At 37.6% G+C, this 22714-nt stretch overlaps 1 protein-coding gene and 1 long non-coding RNA gene across 13 annotated transcripts in view; one reads left to right on the top strand and one right to left on the bottom strand.

Moving 5' to 3' along the window:
- LOC112995290 (uncharacterized) overlaps positions 1-13059 on the top strand; it is a 209553-nt gene extending 196494 nt beyond the window's left edge. For 6 of the 7 annotated variants that reach the window (XR_010388989.1, XR_010388990.1, XR_010388987.1 and 3 more), the window contains 2 exons: positions 672-815; positions 2683-5324. This is a non-coding gene — a long non-coding RNA (uncharacterized LOC112995290). Of the gene's footprint in view, positions 1-671; positions 816-2682; positions 5325-11275 lie in introns of those variants that run through there. The other variant, XR_010388986.1, reaches the window with a different exon arrangement.
- RBM46 (RNA binding motif protein 46) lies at positions 45-21935 on the bottom strand. 6 transcript variants are annotated; one of them, XM_064510870.1, is made up of 6 exons: positions 21562-21627; positions 21064-21238; positions 18505-18666; positions 15100-15567; positions 13053-13835; positions 45-1547 (listed from the first exon to the last, which is right to left on the bottom strand). In XM_064510870.1, exons 3-6 carry the CDS (start codon positions 18653-18655, stop codon positions 1522-1524), a joined length of 1428 nt encoding a protein of 475 aa, XP_064366940.1. In that variant the 5' UTR covers positions 18656-18666; positions 21064-21238; positions 21562-21627; the 3' UTR covers positions 45-1521. The 6 variants fall into 6 exon arrangements, with proteins under 6 accessions (XP_064366940.1, XP_064366942.1, XP_064366941.1 ...); XM_064510872.1 differs by lacking the exons at positions 21064-21238; positions 21562-21627 and adding an exon at positions 21726-21935; XM_064510871.1 differs by lacking the exon at positions 21064-21238 and having other exon boundaries at positions 21562-21691.
- Between the last annotated feature and the right edge of the window lie 779 nt (positions 21936-22714).

The following is a 22714-nucleotide window of genomic DNA, read 5'->3' as shown; positions in this document are numbered from 1 at the left end:
CACCCTGTGAAAGATTATTCTAAGATTAATGGACACTCACCAAATACTAACAGCAGAAATTTAATATCAATGTTCAAATTCAAGTACAGAAGTCAAACACATGATTTCAACATTAGAAATTACAACGCTTAAACAGTTAGTAGGTATCTAATATCAAATACAAATTAAGTTTAACTACCTTCACCTAAATTAACATAAAAGAATACACTGGTGTAACATGTTTAACTAAAGTATGTAAAGGACCACAGTAGTTGACTGCTTTAAGTAAAATTATTCAACCTGAAAGAAATCTCTCCATTGCATTGTTTTCTGGCTACATAATATTCCCTTTTGACAAACGCTCTTCAGACAAAACAGCTTACAACCAACACTTGCATAGGTCAGGCCATTAGACTCTTAACATACGCCACTTGGCCCATACTTTGGCCAGAAATGGAAACTATAAACCAATTTTAAAAAAGGAGGTTGGTCCACTGTATTCATCTCAGGAAAAAAAATACTGACCTTTATTTTCTGTCATTCAATAAATAAAGCATTTTACTGAGAAGTGCTAAACAGTCAAGCTACAGAAATAAAGATAGCTTACTCAGAATGAATTACACATACCCGATTTACAAACTTTAAACTTGAAACTGAAAATAGTTTTTCCATTAAATGATGGTTTTTTTCAGAAGAATATGGCCTGATTGGAGAGTGAGCAAGCTGCTGTTCAACATGGCCACTGCAGGCAAGTGGAACTGCTGGTGCCGAGGGACAACGCGGCCTGCAAGGCAGGGAGCGCCCGTGTGCTGCAGCAGGGAGGTGCTGACAGCTCAGTAAGTTGCATTTCCTTGCTGTTCGTAAAGGTACAAGGAATTCATAGGCATTCAGATTTTTTTTTGTCCATTTCTGTCTCCAAGAATTACCTAATGCAGTAAACCCCAAAGACTACAGTAATGCTTCTGGCATAGCCTGTTGGTATGTTGATATAAAGCCCTTCAACCTACCAGTCCTTTGTAGATGTAATGCTATACCAGAAGCAAAGACTTTATTGAATACGGTCTTCCTGTAAAATTTTGTTTTAAGTTACAGAAGCAAATCTGAAAAGGCAGAGTAGCCAGTGGGGATTTTTTTAAAGGTCTGCTTAAGATTTATCACTTACAATATGAACGAAAAAATTCTGCCCAAGACTCAAAGTACAAGGGTAGGAATTGGAGTAAATTATTTCAACGCTAAAGATAAGCTACTGTTTATAAACTACTATAGGTAATAAAATATTTTTAAACAAATTATATCTTCAAAACAAATTTAATCGAACATTAACTAAATTTAACATTTAATTTCACTAATCTTTAAAGCGAAAAGCTTAAAATACACATGCTCTTTGCGAAATTATTAGCCAATAAACATGTAAGTTGTATTTCCAGTAATTGTGTGTCATTGTGGTGTTCTACTTCCTTTTATGGCAAGATCCAAAGTAACAAGTTCCAAACTCTCCAACTGCTCAACTATGCTCTTCAGGGCAACGCTCTTCAGGACAATTCAAGCCAAATAGGGCGTACAGTTGGCTATGGAGAAGGGGGGGAAACAAAAATTTTTATTTCAAAAGCATACTGCATTCTCAATTCCAGTAAGATCTTCAACTATTAAGGAACTTAAGACAAAGGCCTAATGAAAGCTTTTACAAGTTTTGGCAGATGCTGCCTTCTTCCCCTTCCTCTTTCCCCCCCAATACTAACTCAAGTAACTGAGAAAATGTTTAGTCAACATTCAAGCAAGATCAGAAAGGACCTAGTTAAAAAGGAGAAATAAATGTTTTGTTTTCCTCCAGTTTCAAACCTACAAAAATATATAGCACATTAAATAAGTGTATAAAAGCCTTACACTTTAAAAAAAAAAAATTCTTTGGTATTGAAGATCAGTATTTTCTCAGCCTTTAATTCTTTTAACCAAACTTCACAATAATAAGGACAACTGCAATGTGTGTATTAGATCACTGTCTTATTCATTAAAATTACAAGTTTTATTAATTTGTTACATGTAATAGTAGTCTTTTGTATTATATATATTTAGCACCTGATATCAAGGGAAGTACCAAGTTCTGCTACACACAATTCACAGACAATCCCTGTCTTCAGTGTGGTCATCAACTGAGCAGAAAGGGGCACTAAATTCAGTGGTATTTTGAAGCTACTGACTCCACTGAACTCAGTCATTTTATGGATAAACTTGGTCCAACACTTAAATCTTTCTTACCCATTTTTCTCCAAGTTCTCCTATACAGGCCCAGACTTACAATTTTGTTTCCTGTCTGTAAGCAGCAGAGACAGAAAAATAACTGCATCTTCAGGACAAATGCTGGGTGACTCAGATTAGAAGCTTCCAGCAGTAAAGTTAACACTGAGCATGGATTTAATACTATTTTCAAACTGCCTTATAAGCTTTTTTTAAAAAAAAAAAAGAGGGGGAAAAGAAAAACCACTCCTGACACTCAGAAAAGATGGTAATCCCCTTTTAAAAAAATGAGAGAGTCCTCAGAAGTGACAGACAACCGCACATAACTTAAATTCATCCACAATAGCATAGTCCAGAAAAGACAGCATTTATCTTTCTGCAATAAAATGCAGAAAGCTAAGAATAACACTTCTTTAAAGAAGATATAAAACCTTAGTCTTTTTCTTTTGCATGAAATTGACTATCCAGAGAAAGTTCAAGGCATCAGTGTAATAACAACTCCAGTTCTGAACACAAGCTTAAACCCATGCTGCAAATACAACTAAGTCAGAGATCAGACTGGGATTCTCTTAGAAGCAAAAACCATAGCCTTTCTCTGTGTGGCGCTACTGAAGTGGTGATCCAGCAGCAGGGCGGCAGCGGTGGAGCCTTGGTCTCCTTTGAAAACAAGAGACTGAACTGACCATTTCCAAGAGCCTCCTTGAGTGCGCACACAGGCGGAAACACCCCTGGGACCAGCTTCTCTAACAGCCCAACCAGTGCAGCTGAGGTAAGTCCTGGAGGGAAAGAAAACTGCACCAAACACAATCTTGCCGTGTTTATTCACCTCTACTATTGCACTATGCTGCTTTCAGGAACAACAAAGCTATCAGCTTGCTCAGAGATGGTGATTAAAAAAAGCACAAATGTAGAAAAGTTATCTGATAAATATTTAAAGCTTCCGAATTTACACTGTAAAGGAACACCTTAGGCTGCACTCTGAGCCCTCCTAAAGCCACAAAACACCCCCAACAATTATGTTTGCTAAACAAACAGCAAGTCCTGTATTTTTTTAAATTTAACTTCAAAGTTAAAACTACTCACTGAAGTGCAACAAACTGCAGTTTCTGATTTTAAGAATAAACTGCATTATTTGACTTTTTTGGTAAGAGTCTAGTGAGGTGAAATGACTCTTAGAAATCAAAGCTTCACAGAGAAGCTGAAAAGATACTGAATAATGATGAAAATTAGCATAATGCTTAAATAACTACTATGGTCTATAGAAAACATTTAGTACTTAGCTGTAATTGTTCCAACATCAATACAGTGAATTTTGGTAAGGCCAACCAAGACCGTGTTGAAGTTAAGAAAATCCTACTATGAAACAGTAAAACAAACATTTCACTCTTGAATGTGACACCATTAAGGAGAATGTCCAAATTCCAAAACAGTAATTTCTACTGATACCTTTGCTCTGAAAACCAGATGCTGAGTACAGACTCCTGATTTAGTTTTTACAAATTTTATCCTTGATTGTGAATTGCTATTGCATGCAGTATTTAAGAAACTTAAACAAGTGAATTCATAAAACACACAGACTGTTTCAGAACATATAAAATGAACAATATTGAAGCAATGAACTGGAATAAACTGTAATTTATATGCTACAATTAGTGGATAAAATGATTGTCTTTGATTCAGATGCCTCAGTACCTTTAGTTTTTCTTCTATTTTTAAACATTCTCTTCCATGTAAGAATTAATTTCTCAACAAGCTGTTCCCATACTGCCACATGGAAGCCTGTGCAAGGGAACAAAGATGCTGTGGAATACATGTCTAAAACCTTGCAGCTCCCTGAAACTGAAAAAACTTCACTGAAACATTTTCCTTTCTTCCCTCACCTTCCCCACTACCCTTAAGTCAGACTCAGTTGGGAGAGAACTCCCAGACTCAGCCTTTGCTACACAGGGTGGTATCTGAAGGACTAAGAAGACGTTCTGCATCTTCTGATAAGCTGTATGGGTACACAGGTGCTGACAGACTTTCCTCTCCCCAAAAGAAATTTCAAATTATGAATTAAAGAGATGACTTTGCATCAGCACTAAAAGAAGGATAATCACATGCTGCATAGAAAAAAGGTATTTCATAACATCAAAGACTTGACACTGTAGAAATCAAATGGTGAATATTCACCTAGCAGGTAACGAAGTTTACTTAATTGATACAGGTCAGTTTAGGATATCCAGTTCTCTCTATGCTCACCGGATTCATTTGCGAGGCACTCTGTTTCAAGAAATCTGACTTTTAGAACTAGTAAGAAAAAACAAAACAAAACAACAGTAACTGCTGTGAAGCTATCCAACAATCCTTGGTAGACCTTGCAACACAGGATTAAGGAGGGGGACACCTGGACAAAGTGTTAAAGAAATCAAGATACAAGACGACTTCTTGTACTATAAAGACCTGCCAAAATTATAACTCTCTCTTCCAAAGAGAAATAACGTGATTCTCAGTACATTCTTAATAGAGCAGTTTGCTGAAGTTTCAATTTTTCTATCTCTGTTACTCCTAGGGGGAACATCAGTGCAGACCTATGCAAGAAAGTTAGAGAAAGACTTTTTTACTTTAAAGTAAGTTTTATGATAAATATAAAGGATAGTTTATAACAGTCAAGAACCACTGTTTGATTGCCTCTACTTATTATCAATTTACTTTCCTCTATACAACATTCCATTGAAATCAGATGGGCTACTGAAGGTAACATTCAACAACAGAAACAACTACTAGAATGTGATTACTTCATTTCTAAAATGGTTTAAGAGATTATGCAAGAACTAAAATATTTAACTCAATCAAAAAATAAAAGCTCTCAGTTTTTCATAGAATTATATGAAGATAAAAAGCCCATGTTATTGCTATTATGATAGAAATAACAAAACAAAGTGGTCATTTATTTTGCAGAATGAACAGTATAAATAAACTTCTGCATGTTCTGTTTTGGTCTTCATGTTTTGCAATATATATATATATATATATGATGCTTTGTTATCAAGCAAGGATGATTGCTCATAGTTTTTTAGCTACTTAAAACAATGGACTAATTTTTCACTTGGACTAAGAATGGTGCAAATATTTTTTCATACCTAAATTTAGTTTCAGTTGCGGGGGGGGGGGGGGGGGGGGACGACACCTGTCACTTGACTCAAAAAACCCTCAGCTAAATAATGATGTAAACTCTTGGATTCCTGTAAACACAAGAACTTGCTAAACATATCCTGAATTATAGTTCAGGTATCTCTCCCCAGAATACAGTAGGAATAACACTGTGGCATGAAGGGAGAAACTATCACCATACTCTAAGACTCACATCATCTTAATTAAAAAATACATATTGTTTTCCCACCTAAACTGACTGAATCCCTAAAAAAACTTCCAGTTTTGGGTGTCTAGGTGAAACAGAGTCCTGCTATAATTTGGATTTAGCACAGGACTATGAAAGCTTCACCCCTTTTATCCTCACACAAGGAAACTGAAGGGACTGTCCTCAGCCTTCCAAAGACATCACACAAACAAGAAAGCAGGAGGGGACAAGCTACAACCTGGGCACCCTCCTCAATCTCCCTCACCTCCTCCCCAGGAATGTGCCTACAGCACATGCAGGACAAAAAAAAAAAAAAAAATCTGTTCTTTTAATCAATGCCCACAGTTCGCAACCAGGTAAAGCAACTACTGGAAAACACAAAACTCAGCTCTGAAGTTCAAATTTGATTTGCACCCACTATTACAACTGACTCCATTTTAAAAGTAAATGCCTCTCTATGCAATTACATGAACTGAAAGGAAGCCAGCGTACTATCACAAGGAAATTTAGTGCACAATTTTTCACTTTAGGAGATTGGTCATAGCCTCTGCCTGCTTTAATGAAAATCTAACAGTGAGTACAATTACATAATTACAGTGATTTTTACAATAAATAATGATTTATATATATTTATAAAAACAGTTTGTTCTCCAACTGAAAATTGTACATTATCTTGAAACTGTGAGCTGGCAAATCTAATCTGTAAAAGTATTCTTTAACCAACAATTTAACAAATATTTGGCAATTTGATCTGGATATAATTTAACATGCAATTATATTCAAATACGTATACACTCTATTCCTAAAATTTTACAAGCACATTTTTAAATAAACTACTTTAATCCATAAGCTAACAAACGCAAGTAACAAAACTGAATTTCCGTAAACCAGGGGAGTTCCTCCAGCAAGGAGTGAAAACAAATTCTCAGAAGAACATTCTGCATTTTCAGTGTTCAGATGTTTACTTTCACTGAGGGAAGGAGGCAGAAATTCACCTACAATCAGAGCATGTCTCCACCACTTCTGGGGCTCTTGCCTGCAGCTCAAAGCTGCAGAGCTACACTGGTGGAGCAGCGTGCCCAAGTGATACACGTGCTGCCTCTCAGCAGACTTAGCTGAGGACTGGCACTGCACTAATACAGCTTCTGGACCAAAGGCGGGATACAGATTCAGTGCTAGCTAACAACCATGGTCTCCAAATTAGAGCTGCCTCGTGTCTAGCCAGCTTACAGCCCAGTCTGAAGAGGTGAGGGTAGGAAGTGTTGCATACTTTTCTAACTGGACACTACATTTAACAGCCAAGCATCTTCTGCAAGTAACATCAAGTTGCTGTGTAACTGCTAAAGGACTATCTGTATTGAAAAGAGACGGAAATCAATGCTAAAGCCAATTATTGCTTTTACTGCACATCCAGCTTTTTTCCTATTCTGTTCCCCACCACCTCCTTAAACGTTCACCTTCCTCAGGAACTTCAACAAGTAGTCCTGCTCCGTTTTTCACATAAACTGGCAGTTAGGCATGTAATCGGTATATATTTAAACAAGCCTGATTTTTTTCTCTCCTTGTTCTGTTCACAATTTCTATACTAACTTTAAAACATAGCTCATCCGTCTTTCTGTGAAATCATACGTTTTTGTTTTCTCTGAGCATCATTTTCAAAATATTCTGGTGACACCAAGTGGTAAACTGTTGTACCACGGACTGTTTAGGACTACTGCATGTGGGTGGTATCAGCCAAGTATTCTGTTAAGTAAAACGGAATACAAAAATAAGTAGCACAAAAAGAAAAATCCAGTGTGTTTTATATTAGATAAAGGAGATTAATAACTGTAACATTACTGAGGAGAATACAATGGATTCTAGATATTTTGTTTACTGTGTTGAGGAAAAAATAGATACTGCTGTACCAATGTATTCAAAAAGAGAAAATAATTTTAGCTCTATTTGCAGTGTAACAATATACAGATACAAAAATACACTACCTGTAATAACCAAGAGAAACATACTGAAGTTCCAGACACAGTATTCGGTGATTATATGTACCTTATGTTTGTCTGTAGAAACCTTTATTCCTGCAATTACACTTCTGCTTTTTCTACTGACTATATATAAACGACATCTGAAATTATCATGAAAAAGAGCCTTTCTGTTCAGTTTAATCATCTCCAAACTCTGTCTGGCACAGAATTTAGCTGGCAAAAAAACCCTCTTGTTTTATACATTCAACTTACATTGTACAAGATAGAATTGTTTATATAAAAAGAAGTGTTTGCATAGAAATAGCTGCTTAGATCACCAAAAAAAATCTGAAAGAATAATAAAGAAGTCTCTGTTCCTTTATATTAATACAAGTTTGCAGAATCCTCTTGCATAACCCAAAATGTACACATGGTAAGAGGTAAGTATCAACAAATTGTCTTTTCTCAAACAAATCATCCTCTCCATGTGAAGCACTGATCAAAGCACCTTGAAAACTATTGTTTGTAACAGTGCAGTGTTAAACTGATTGCTCGTTACTCTGTAATCGCAAAACCAGTAGAATATGTGGTTTTTCAGACACATCTTTGGGAACACAGCATTGCAGCAGGTTTCCAGCCTTTCCTAACAGGTATACCACGCACTGACCTGTTGAGAACTTGCTGACCCCAAGATGCTTGCTTTCATATTTAGTGCTACTACACAACATCAAAACACTGACAATATTTCTGACTCCTTTTAACTAAGAAGGTCACTAACTGCCACATCTCAAAAGAAAAGAGCTGTGATAAGCTATTAAAATGCTGTCTACACTGCAAAAACATTTACAACTTTCTGAAAAAGTCCATGTCTCCCCACCACCACCAACCTCATATTTGAACAAGGAAAGAGTAAATAAATCAAGAGAGTCTAATACATCTCCATATCAATTCAAGAGATCTTAAGATGTAGCTTGTGGAAATTTTATGTATACTTTTGGAAGAAATAAGACTAGATAAAGACTGTCCTCTCTGGCCTTCAAAAGTCAATAAAGTTTATTGGACTATGTATTTTACCTTTAAGAGGCAGAAACCTTATGAAAGCAGAACCTAACAAACTTGTCTAAATAAATCAAAACAAGGCATAGGGAAAAAAGGATCAAGAGAATACTGACTGTACCCAATGGTTTCTCTGTCAAGATCAAATCAAGCAGATGATTTATAGCAGGAGAGTCTGTGATCGCCCAATATAAGTAACAGCACAGGTAAGCAGATTGAAGTTCAAGTTTCAACAGCAGCGAGGAAGAAAGAGACTTTAATGCTACACACCATTCAAACACAATACCTATATGGGAGGGAGTCAAAGCCTTGACTGTCTTCCCTACTAATACCAGTCAGCAGAGATTAAACAGTACAAAAAAAGAAAATGCAACTACTAAAATAATAAAAAGTCTCTGTCATAAAGGAAAGAATGTCTGAAGCACACATTTTATTATCTTAGATTTTGCAGGCAGCTTTCCTTCTCACTTTGTTCCTAAAACACTGCAAGAATTATGTTCTGCTACTCACCTTTATACCCTCTGACAAAGTCACACTCTTGCACACTAGATGCTCTCTGGACTTTAGCATGGCACAGAGTATTAGAAAGAAGTTTCTCATTTTTCATTCTGCTTGGTAACAATTTTGCCTACGCAGTTAAATTTTCAAATTCTCTCAAAGCATCCCCTTCTCATCCACTTACCTTAATTTACTTTTTTGATTTTAAAAGAAAAAACATACACATCACAAAAAATTAAGTGGGCAGAAATGTTAAGCTCCTGTAAGAGATATTACTTACCAGTAGCAAATAATCAGTCTCATCTTTGTCCACTCATGTTTATAGCAAATTGCTTCCAAGAAAAAACATACTGATGCTTTTCTCAGTATCACTGCTACTTATAGGAACACATATGTGTCCATGCAGCATCAGTCATCAAACATGCCAAACCACTTCAGCGAGTAGGAGGGATCCTCTATTACATCCAGCAACTCTTCTTTTGCTTCAGACAGTTCTTTCAAAATACCGTATCAAGTTAGAACAAAAACACCCTCTGCAGATTAGGTAAGGAAAAACTTTTCTGTTTCTAGAGTCATTAAGGCATCAGGACAATGCTGAACACCAACATGTTTATCAACATGAAAAAGCTGTATCTTTCAAAAGTCAGTCATACATGCCTGCTTTGAAACAGGGCTCTGCATGCTCTGTGCTAGGGCAAATCCCCAGTACCAAGAATGCACAGAAGCCACCAAAATAAAAATAACTTTTGTAGTTCAAAGATAACTTTTGTAGTTCAAAGATAATAAGACAGCATTACAAATACTAGGGCATGCTTTTAAAATCTGAACCTGGGATTTGGAAATCCCAGTAGGTAAGAATTCACAGCCTTTGAAGTGCTACCAAACTTTAAGAGAGATACTATTAACTTAAATTCACCTTAAAATGTCTTTCCTATAGTACTTACAACTATAACTGAAAAGATGAAAAGCTCAAACATACTTTCTTTAAAAAAACAAAGCAACAACAAAAAAGCTTCTTTATATTCCCATTTTGACCACAGTTGTGAATAATCATTCTTACTCAACTATTTCCTTGTAACTGTTTTGGCAATTCTTTCTCAAAGCAGTATGGAAGAGAAAATGTATTTATCTTAGATAATGCTAGCTGGAAGAGACAATATGGGCAGGGATACGCATAGCTGGGCACAGAATCTGAAGCTGCCACCCATCTTCTTTAAACAGTAAGAACCCCCCATCACTATTACAAGTTTAGCATTGTTTTTAATACTTTGGTTCAGAATTACACAGGTTATAACGATACGACCCTAATTTCGCTAGCTACGAAAAAAATGGAAAAAGATGATTAACCTTATGCATTAGATAAATGCATACAAAACCAAGCACACATACTTTACTGTTTTATTATTAAAAATAAAGAATTCACTGTGCTCTGACTATCTGAAAGTATCACCTTTTTGGAAGTGACAAACTAATGCAAATAAAACATACTGCTGTTGAAGTAGAGAAAAGTCATTAGGTTTTGTATTTTGGAGATTCTTCTTCCTCCAAGAACTTTTGGACATGCAGAAACAAAAACAAGGAGAAGTAAGCTTCTGAACATGAGGAAAACGTTTGTTCGAATTTCAGTTCTACATTGCAAGAAAAGGCATCACAGTCAAGCCTTAAGTAAGTCCACTACCAGCTCCAACCAAAAGAAAAACCTCACACAATATAAGCATTAAGAGACTTCCAGAACAAGCGTAGAGTAGCACTATTAGTATGAGAAAGATGGCAACACTATTTTATCAGATTTTTACCAGCTGGAGCTTTTCCAAGCCAACAAAACAATAACAGGGAAAAGAAAGAAAGAAAAAAAAAAGAAAATGCCCCACTTGATTTTTCTGCTTCCATTTCCCTGAAAATTTAGTTCCACGGCCAATGTTAACAAGTAAAACCATCTGAAAAAAACAGTTTCTTATCTGTTCTCATTTCTCTTTCTTCCATTTCCACAGCAGTATCAACAAACTGAAAACCTTACCCAGTAGCAGAAGACATCTCAAGAAGAGATGGCGAGAGCTCATGCTGACCTCAGAGATCAAAGCCAGACACATTCTGTTTTCTTTAGCAGTGTCATTTTTAAAGTGGTTGTGGTCCCGGGTATGCAGAGCAAATCAGGAAAGGATAACTTGCTGTTATTGCATTGTATGATTACATTGTGCTTATATTCCAGAGCTACACTACACAGGATCACCAAGTCTGATGCCAGAAACACTGCTTGGACCACACCGAGCAGATACTTCTCACTGAGAACGTCACTCCTTTCAAACTGGAAGCCCATGCCTTAGAAGGCCGACATTCTAACACATATTTTACTTAAAACTAGAAAAGTGGAAAAAAATGCAGTGATCTGTTAATGCACAAAAATAATAGTGCACAAAACCATAACCTGCCTGAACTTCCTAGATATTAAAGAGATTTGAAAACAACTTGCTTATCACCACAGCAAAACACAAACAAATGTGGGGGGGGGGGGGGAGAAACCCTCCTCCCCCCCCCAAACAACTTTGGCATTGTTCCTCTTCTGAATTGTCATAAAAACTAAAAAAAAAACCCCCAAACGAAAAAAAAAACCACCACCACCACCAAAAAACTGCTACAGACAATGAGACAAGAAACTAGCTTGTAATAGCTGAGCAGCCCACCATTTCTACTGCAATATACACAGAAAAGAACTGCTTTGACTCTAGGACTCACTGGAACTGTAATGATAGAGCAATATTAATGTTGCTATGCAAAACACTGGTAAGACTTCAGAATACATCATGTACAGTCCTTGTCATGCTCAAAGAAACCATTCAACAGATGCACAAGAACGCTACTCAGCAGATCAGAAAAATGAAGTGACGGTTTCCAATACTTGCAAAATTATAAAGATCAGTTCTATCTCTTTTTCGAATATACTATGACCTAAGGGCCAAAAAGGGAGAGCTAATTAAGCAGAAGGAAAGTTATTCAAAAGAACAAATCGAATAAATTATCCAAAACTCTGTCTGGAAACCTAAGGAGGTTTCAAACCATTATGGTGTGGTTCCACAACAGCCTTCAAATCTGAGTACCAAGAATCTAGTTTCCTTTAGGATGGATTTTATCAGATGATGACTACATTTACTAATGAAACTACCTGGCATTAGAAGTCAGTTCTGCCTTCTACTACAGTATTACAGAAGTGGAAAATACCAGACAGTAACCAGATGGGAAAAGTGTTACATGTTATATTATTTATGTATATCAACTTACAAAGCAACAGGGATAACACGTACTGTCAGAACTGCAGAGATGTGCATCCTCAGTTATGAGAAGAACAGACTTTATTATAATAATCAAATCGTCCCTTTTCTAGCAGTCACATATTAATTTTAAGAAGTAGAATATATATAAATGAAGATGTTAGACTTCAAAGTAATTAAGAATAACTGTCCTACTTTCTCCTGCTTATTTTCTCTTTAACATAAATAACAACCACACATACTAAATGACAACGGTCTTTACCCAAAGTTACCTTCAGTAGAGCCCTCTAATGAAATTCTGCTATAACCTTGAGAATGTCTATAAAGAAAAATCAAACCAGTTTACCACAACTATTTATTCATCTGAATATGCACCAGCCGCTTCTGGTATACCTCTCAAGCATTAAATCAAGAATATACACAGCTTTTCAAATTAATATTCAGCATCATGTAGATGACCTTATACCCACCTCTGTCACTTAACATGCCATCTAGTTCTTCCTTATAAATATTAAGGTAGATAAATGAAAGCAAAAATGCCCCCACATTGGAACAGTATAAATGCTGACACTGTGTTCCTTCAGTGCTCTCACCCTGATGTTCCATACTGAGCTAGGTATGCAAGGTACACAGGACATCAGATGGACACATAAAGCATAGTTTTAAAGTAACTTTTCTAGCTTCAGTTCTTAAGAACTAATTAAAAGCATTTATGCTTACCTAGATGTAGAAGTGTAAACTGTGCTGCCAACTCCTTTGCATCTTCTAATGTTGTACAGAGTTTGTCTGGCATGAAATAACTCTGGGAACCATTCGCAATACTAGGAATAACTATCTTGTACACTAAGAGTATTTTCCCATCCTGACTTGTGGCTGAATACAAGTAGTATTCTGGTGGTGCCCAGTTATTTTTATTGCAATAATAATCCAGATGCATTACTGCAGAACTGAAGTGACTGGATTTTAAAGAATACATGCTAATTGGAGTAAGTTTTGTTCCTGGAAAAAATGGGTACGTACACCTTTCAATTTCGGGGGGGTTTGGACTGTGCTGGCCATTGAGACGAACTGAAAAACTTGCTGCTTTTCCTAAGGATTTTTGATGACCATCTTCTTTATTAGAAAACCCTAAGAGATTTTCAGAACTGGGACTAATCTGACCATTAAGATGTTGCCTCCAAGTACTTTCTTTGTTAACTGGCTTTGCCAGTGTTACCTCAATACTAGCTCCATCAATGCACTTTCCATTCATTACAGACATAGCAGCAACTGCATCCTCTCTGTTGAAAAAATGAACAAAAGCATAGTCTCTCAGCTTCTTTACACGTTCAACTACTCCTGGCTTGAACTTGTTGAATTCGGCTTTAATTGTGTCTTCTGTAGTAGATATCATTAAATTTCTTACATACAACACTTTAACTCTCTGCATTGTTTCTTCATCAACTTCTTTCTCTGGGTCTGCCCAGTCTACTTGAATAGTATGACCCCAGAGTTGGAACGTTCCTACAGCAAAGAAGCATTAGGCCAGTAAGAAAGATGCAAGGGAAAAACCAAATGGTATCTAGATCTTACAAAGTACCTCCAGAAAAAAAAAAATAAAAAAGCAAACAAGCATGGTACAGACTACATGAAACTGTGAGTTTTGCTGCCTGCATCCACTTAACAAAGTATGAAAAAACCCTGTTACTTAAAGTTATTAAACAAAGTAAGACTTTGCAAAAATTAGAAAAGTTCATATCAGTATCCTTTAGGTTCATTAAGCACCATTACTTGTCAAAACATAGGCTCAATCAAACACGCGTACACACATAGAGCAGTTGCAAGCATGAGATTTTACTAGTTGGTAAACACGCCAACTTTAATAAGATTAACACGTAAAAATAAATCAGCATAACACCTGTAAAAAGTAATCTACATGTATATGCATTAGCATGAGCCTTACCGTATTTTCCAATGGACACTCAAAACATCCACTAAAACACACACACACACACACACACCTTGTTACTCATATCAAGCCAACAGTTTGAGCGTTACAGAACTAGTTTTACATTCAGTGATTCACTTCAGTGAGATCAATGCTGTACTATCTCTTTTAATTATGCTTACCTCCTTTGCTTCAACAATACTGTTTTACTTCTTTCCTGTTACATTTTATTTCCTTTCTTTTCTATTATTTACCTTTAAATTGCATATTTATCTATTCCCTCCTATTTTCAATCCTTTCTACTTTCCCTTCCTCAAAAGACATAAAGTAAGCTGTAAAGAAAGTCTTCTTCTACTTGTTAAACTCTTAAAATGATTTTTTAATAAAAGGTTAAAAACTGACTTTCAAACACTAAGATATGGAACACCAATAACATCACTCATTCTACTCAAAGAATATAAGGGACACATTCCAACCATTATATTTTTAAGCTCAACTTTAAAAGCATTCATATACAGGGACTAATGCATGCAAATGAAAACTGGATGTGTGCCCAAGCAAATACGTATCTTGGCATAAATTACAGTAACCTGTGTTTATAAAGCAGATGTCTGTTCATTCGTTCTCAAAACTGCTTAACATTTGAACTTAAAAAACAAAAAGAAAAAAGGAACTGTTTATTCATGAATCAAACAGAAATATTCTTTAGCTGAAAGGCAGTACCGCATAATTTTGTAACTTTCAAGATACTAGAAAGCAATGAAAAAAGGAATGACAAAAAAAAAGGAGATAAACACTCCCCCAACATTCTGATTAATTAAAAGAAAAAAAAAGGTTTACCTGGGATTAGCCGCCTTCTAGCCATTGCGGCTGCTCTGTGAGATTCATATTCAACAAAAGCAAAGCCACGATTTTTAGTTTTATCAGTGGCATTTGGATAAACAATGACATCCACCACTCCTTCTGTAACTTTTTTCATTTCATCCAGTATTTCTTCCTTCTTCTTTTCTTTTGGAATTGCTCCAATAAATAGTCTGCAGTTGTCCAAGCTTACGCAGACACCAATAAATTTCCCTGGACGAATTTCATAATTATTAAGAATCCTGATGGCTAGTTGGGCCTCTTCTTTAGTAGTGTACATCACAAAGGCATAGCCTCGATTCTCGCCACTGAATTCCATCATCAGTCTGAACTCATAGATCTTCCCAGCTCTCTCAAAAACAGGAACTAATTCATCTTCATACATATCACGAGGAATCTTACCCACAAAAACTTCACATCCACGAGGTGGAGGAGGACCTTCCCAACCTTAAAATAAATTGTCCAACAACAATCTTAGTACAAATGCCAAACAAATGCACTTTGCTCATACAGTTTTGAGGGCAGTACAGGATTTATTCTTAGCATTAGTTTAGGACTGGGATATTCTCATTCAGTATTTAAATCTTGCTATTGCTATGCTTAAAAATTAAATCGCTGGCTGACATTCTCTTCCCCCCCCTTTTTACTTCCCTCTTTCATTTCAATTTATGTGACAGCCCATTGAAACTAGCATTATTTAAAACACTGACAGGCTTGCTGTAAGTCTCTATGTTTCAAAGATTTTTTTCCCCTTAAAATTACATGTCAGTTATTAATACAACTGATATGTGATAATTAAATGAATTGCTAAAGGAAGACTTTAAATTGATTTTCTACTCTAACATTAAAAAGTTGCAATTGTTTCTCTGCATTCCTTTCCCACATTTTAAGAAATTTTGGTCAGAGTCCCCAGTGGCAGTATTTTTTTTCCTTCACATCATTCAGAAAGTCCAAATGTTTTGGTTCCACCTTCTCCTTTCATCCACCAGAACAGGCTTCCCTAAGGAAGGCAGGATATGGAGCTATCACTTCTTCAGTAGCAAAACAGAGAGAACACCTTTCTTCCTAAAAACAACTAACCACAGTTTTCCACCAGCTGGAGATGGACAGTAGGTAAAAAGTAGCTACAAAACAAGTGAGTCCATAGTTCACATCTGAAAGTTACAAGCAGATCCATGTTTCTGCCATTAAGCCAAGCAGACATTCATATACTCTTCATTTTATATCCCTGCCATGTATGTTGAAAAATATATTCACCAGAATGTAAAAATGCACACATACATTTAAAAACATGAGAATAAGGTCTGCAGAGCAAATATGGCACTCTAATATGCATTTTAAAAAAAAAATAAATAAATTAGGCAAATGATTCAGGCAGAAGTTTGAGATGCAGATAAACAACTAATAAACTTTTCTAAAGCTTTGACAAGAAAGGTTCTTAGCAGGAGAGAAAGAAAGGAGTACAAAGCTGGCAGAAAAGAAGGAATATAAAGTTTGAAAAATAAGTGTTAGTATGAAACGACAAAGCGTAAGGAGGCGAAGGAAGAACAATGACACCCGACAAGTTACAACAAGATGATTAAATATTCTACTATGGCTTGAAGTTCAGAATAAATTATATTTAAGTGGACATTTGTAACTTCCTTACAGCTTTTTCCTTCATGTAAGCATCATCAAAGAGCAAGTAATTTAATCCTGAAATATTTTTTAAAAAACAGAATCATTGGGCAATTTTTGCCTTCTTGCAGAACAACTTTTCTTCTACAAGCTGCGTATTAAGAACTACATGGTACACAGGGCATCTACTAAAGTGATCAGAATTAACATTCATTTGGAGCCAAAGTGTTGGGACTTACCTAGTTCTGAAGAAGGTTTTTTTTTTTTCCCCTCTCCACACAACACACTGTTCATACAACACTTTTACACAACATTCAATCTCTATATCATAACAGGACTGAGAGGACAAGACAAATAATGCAGCTTGTAACCTAGTGCTGCCATCACTTACTACTTGCCAGTCACTTGCCCAAATAAAAATGCCTAACCCAACACCACATCTTTTAGGAACTCCAAAGAAAAGCAGCAGCACACAGCTCAGTCAAGAAAAAATGGAGGAGGCTATGCTTAATACTGTAAGGAAGTCATGGAATTAAATGACAATGTTAATTTATTAACCCGAATCAAATTTCTACCATCATCCTCAGACTGGTAACTAATTAACACTGATTCCAGGTAAAAGCCAACTACCATTGAAAAGAAACTACCTTCTACTTTTAAAGCTGCATATAAATTCATCGTATATACCAAAGGCAGAAAAGAATATACAATTTCTTTGTAAACTATCTGAGCTCCTACAGCACATTACTGCCAACCGGGACTACAGTTTTGACTCCTGACTTAAGGACAACCTGGTATATGGTATTTTCCAATGCTGGGTGTGTATTCAACAAAGAAAACACAGAATCAGTTCACCAAAGTACCATTACCCCAACAGTTACCAACTGACCAATGAGTTTCCTTCACAGGGTACCTTATTCATTGCTGGATGACAGATTGTTGGATTCCCTTTTTGCAGCAGTTCGAGTAGACCAAACTTTAACCAGCATTTTAACTGTAGTACTCCACTGGTGAGAGAGATGCAATTCATCTCAATTTTTTTTCCATGTAATTCTCCTAATGACTTATGTATCTAATCACATTTTTACTTCTGCAACAATCTAAGCACAGGACCCAAAAAAAGCAATGAAAATTCACTGTTTTCATTTCCATGTCTTATACTTTCCAATTAAGGTTATAAGCTCCAGAAGCTCAACATTTATTAAGTTTTTTTCTCAGAATTTTTTTTTAAGTTATGTTAGATTTGGAGAACATAACAGTCAACTCTGAAAATGAAAAGAGTTAGATTATCTTCATCAGTGTTATCTCAGAGAGCAAATTTGCCAACAAACGCACATGCCAATGCAGGTGGTAAACACAGACATACTAGTTTAGGGTAAGGTCTACCTGCTACCACTGATCTGTTTTAAGTGACAGTGTCACTAAACATTTCCATGCATGTTCTCGATCACATGAACACACACAGCATTTTCAATTTCACATTTGCTTTGCCCCTGACAACTTTAACTACTCTTACTGGCTGTGACTTCTTAAGTCCATCAAGAGCTGTTCAACATAGTTCTGGCACAAGAAATCTCAAACTGCTGAAATTGTAAATGCATACCAAAACTCTGTATGTACTGTTTCTTACACTCTTTCCCTAAGCATCTGCTACTGATCACTCTCAAAATACAGGATCTGGGACTACACGAACTTTTGGTCTGACAGAGTATAGCTATCTTTATATAAAATAAACTCTAACTTCATAATCTCTAAAGAAATGCTCACCTGGTGGTGGACCACCAAATTTTCTTTGCCCATTTTCTTGAACCATGCTGTATCCAGTCTTCTCCATCAGAGCCAGTAAGGCAGCTTCATTCTGAGTACCACTTCTGACTCTGCCAAATCCGTTTGTTACATCTGTACTTTCCTCATGCATAGCTGCAACAGCTTCAACAGAACATTGCAGGTATTTTAAATTAAAAGAATTCTAAGTTACTATTTACATACAGAAGCTACCAAAGCACAGAAAAACAATTTATGCTATATGTGACTATTTACTATGACTTTAAGCTTAGCATAAAGCCTCCAACCCTACATCCAACTACTGTTATCTATGTACTTGCTTTCAAAACATTAATCAGCAATTATAGATTCCATATTAGAACTTTCATAATATGGAACTTACTCTTCAGTGGTCTCACAGCTATTTTATAAGTATGTTGTCTTTCAAGTATACTAAAGAATTCATTCTTTCATAAATCATCATGTGTTACCACAGTTGTATACACTTTTACACTGTTCAAAGTAATAAGTTCCACTTTCTTATTACTATGTTTTATAGAAATACCAGTAATTTTAAAACTGTATTTGAGTCCAAAAAAATACTTAAGAAATGCATGAAGTCCATGCCTAACTAGTGCAAACAGTTCAAAGAACTCAGAAACAATACAACTTAACTAAAACCAATATATAATAAAACTAGGCAGAACGGGCTGACAAAACTAAGGAGTTGAGGTAAACCCACCTCTGGGCATCCTTACTTTGATGCCTTTATTCACTTTTGCAATGTCCACAAAGAAAAAGGTTTATTATTACAGTTACTACTGCTCCATCTGCTATTTCCTGGTATGCCAAGACCCCCTACCACAGCTTTGCGTTTCTGTCATCTACGTGATGGGAACAATACCAACGAACCCATAAGCTATTATCAAGCCTGCTAGTAAAGTCCCTTAAAAAAAAAAAAAAAAAGAAGTAACTTAAAACCTAATTTTCTCACTGCTTCTCTTTTTTTCCTTCCCCATCTTATTTCTTCTTTTCCCAAGATTTTTTTGCCTTAAAGGTCCAAAAACTTAGCCAGAAGCAATCTTCCTCAACACTGGGCATGATCACCTGCACAAACAGTAAACACATTGACTTAAAACAGTCCAACCCCTGAGGTTTGCTAATCTGATAACATGGTAAGACCAACTGCCATGCTCCTCATTCTCCAAAACAAATATTCCAAGTAAGAATCACCACCAGAAACAGAAGCTACAACTCCTGTTTGTTCTTTACTGCCCTCTGCATGTTCAGCTTGCTTTGTCTTCAATGTCAGACCCTAATAAATAACACCCTCAAACCTCAACAATTTATTTTCTGCAAGAAAAACATTTAATACCAACTTCAATTCCACATACAGTGTGTTGACAAGAAAACATTCTATTTGCTGAACAATGAAGCCAAAGCTTCTTAGTTAAGACCTCAATTAAAAAATCTGGAAAGCAGAGTACAAAGAACACTAAACCAGAGAGTAAACGGTGCATAAACATTCAGGTGTCTCTTCAATAGGGATCCCTTGGGACTCAAGGTCCCAAAAGCCCAGTTAGTTCAAGCACTGCACCAAACCCAAACTAACTCCATTGCTGCACTGAGCTGATGGATGTTACCAAAGGAAAGGGAAAAAGACTTCAAAAGTAGCTACAACTATCTTTTCTTTTACAGACTGGAACTACAGCCACCTTCTCTTCTTCATCCTCCTTAAGGCTTCTGGTGGTTTTGTACAAACTGAGGCTAAACTCTCTTATCTACCTTGGCTACCCAAATCAGCACCATTATCTATAGTTTATTTCATGTGACAGCTGATTATTAACTCCCTTCTTCTAAAGAAAACAAGAACTGCTACTAAAAAAAAAGCCATACTTAGTAGTTAACTTACAAATATTATTCCCCTATCTTTTTATATAAAGGTTTTCAGGTTTTTAAGGTATTATATGCTGTAAATACTTAGGGTTGGACTGAACTTAAGGATAAAGAAGCCCCTTCCACTGCTATTTTTGTGCATGTTATATACAGTGATACTTCTGTCTAGAGGTGGATATTCTTTTGCCCAGTAGCTTAGAGTCACTTTAAATGTACTTTGAAACACTGTACTGTAGAAGCTGTTCCTGTATACAAACACATTCTTCTCATAACAGTCTTCATATGACATTACAACAGACTCTATACAACCATTATTAGGACAGTAACAGAGTAAACACAACTACAATTATTTTCCAACCTAGAAAACGAAGGGTTTTTTTTGTGGAAAAAATAAACATTTCTTTTTCTATCAAGAAGCTACTCATTTTGGGACAGGAATCTATGTGAGCCATTTGGGGGAAAAGACGACGTTCATGTGATGCCCATCATAGGTCCTTAAAACAACCAATCCCCAAACGACCCCTGACTTCATCAAAAGGAGATTCTAGCAAGGAAACTGGACAGAGCACAACGAAGTCCTGGAAGTCAACAGCTACAGACAACAGCATGACTTCCACATGCTACAAATGGTGCTCCATCTCTTCTCAGGAAATTAGCTATATTTACCGTGTTTCACAGCCTGCAGGCTGCACACACAGAGATGCAGTAATCGAGAAATTTCTCAGCAGATTCAGAGCTAACAAAATATGGAAGGACCACGACAAAGTCTGGAGTGAGGTAGAGATAAGTTAAGTTCCTCTTTCTCTCATCCAGCTCAGCCAGCCAGCCAAGAAGGACTTATCTGTAAGAGCAGCAATGGAACGCCAAATTAAAATTATGAGAGTTGATGAGGGTGTCGAAGCAAACGACCGAAAGCGGAAAAGAGAGGAGGCGCCAGAGAGTTAGGACAAGCGACCAGGAGACGAAGCGGGCGGGCCTGGGACGGGCGCCAGGCCGAGACGACAGCCTGAAGAGGCAGGCCGGCCACACGGGACCGCGGGAGCAATAAGAGTGAACAACGGCAGCCCCGGAAACACTCAGCGTTATTCGCGTCGACTTGCACGTTGACGGCGCCGCCACCATCCCTTCTCCTCACGCCGTCGCGTCCCACCCCGCCGCCTTCACCTTTCCCCACTGCGCGGCGACGACCTGAAGCCACCGCTGCCGCCTCCCGCAGAAGGGCAAGGCCGCAGTACGAGTCCCCGCTGTCCTGCAGCAGCTCTGCGCCACACCGGGAAAGCAAGGCGCAAAAAACCGCCCCACGCGGCGCCGGCGCCACCGCCACCCACCACCTCGGCCGCTTCACACCGCCGCTGCGCGTTTCCCTCTCTCCGCCCCAACCAGCCAATCACCAGCCGGCCGAGGCACAACTGACGGATGATCCTAACCAATCAGAGCAACGCGACGGCCGAGGCCTCGCACAGGAGCTATTTTAAAATGCGCGGCCGTTAGCAGGGAGTGCTGCCAGTGCGCGTGACGCGGCGGTGCCGGGCGGAGCGCGCGGCGGGGGGCCGCCGAAGCCGTTTGGACCGTTGAGCGCTGGCGGCGCCGCGTGACCCGCCGCGGGGTGGGGGGGAGTGCCCGGTGCTAGCCGCGCTTTCCTCCCCCTTCCCTTCAAAAGGGCGGCGGGGGGGGGGGGGGGAACGTTTGCTAGCCTCTCTGTTAGCTTTACGCAAGCAGAATGGTAATTTTTGTATCCTTTGGCTTACATCCACCCTCTGAAAGTGATTTGCGCCTGGGGGATGATCTGGTGCGTGCTCGTGTTTGAGGGAGTGTTAGCTGTCGTGCAGGCTCCCGTTGAACATGAATAGCTAAGCAGAATAGGTCTCCTTTTGCTTTCCACTTTTTTAATTAGTGCTTCCATGTCTTAGAAACAAACATTACCTTAGCTCAGTAATGGGAACAGGCGCCGCTGGGGTCAGCGCGGCTCTCAGGCCTTGTGGTTTTAATCCTGCTCCCGAAGGCTGACAGCATTGCTCAGGGGTCACAGGTGTGCAGCTGCAGCACTTTGGGCACGCATCAAATGCACCAGGAGTCGATTAAAAAGTACGGGATTAGTTTTCAAGTTCTGTAATTTGCTGCTATTGAAACATTATGGCCTGTTGTCTTCATCTAGCAAATGCAAGACAAAAATTACTTATACTGAAGATTTCCCCCCCCCACCAAGAATTAAATGTTCAACTGTAGTTTGTGATAATCCAGAGACTCCCAGAAATTTTATTTTAGGGACCATGCAAATTCATCTTTATTGTAAATAAAGTTTTTAGCAATCTAATTT

This window comes from Dromaius novaehollandiae, chromosome 4 (assembly GCF_036370855.1).
Source record: "Dromaius novaehollandiae isolate bDroNov1 chromosome 4, bDroNov1.hap1, whole genome shotgun sequence".
In the NCBI taxonomy this organism is placed as follows: Eukaryota; Metazoa; Chordata; class Aves; order Casuariiformes; family Dromaiidae; genus Dromaius; species Dromaius novaehollandiae.
This window is presented reverse-complemented; position numbering and strand designations above follow the sequence as displayed.

What these genes read in the sequence shown, in the direction of transcription:
- RBM46 (XM_026120167.2), bottom strand. An exon ending in ATTTGGTGGTCCACCACCAG is followed by an intron (nt 15,568 to 18,504) that starts GTGAGCATTTCT and finishes ATTTATTTTAAG; the next exon opens with GTTGGGAAGGTCCTCCTCCA. An exon ending in GTTTACACTTCTACATCTAG is followed by an intron (nt 1,548 to 13,052) that starts GTAAGCATAAAT and finishes CCTTCTCCATAG; the next exon opens with CCAACTGTACGCCCTATTTG.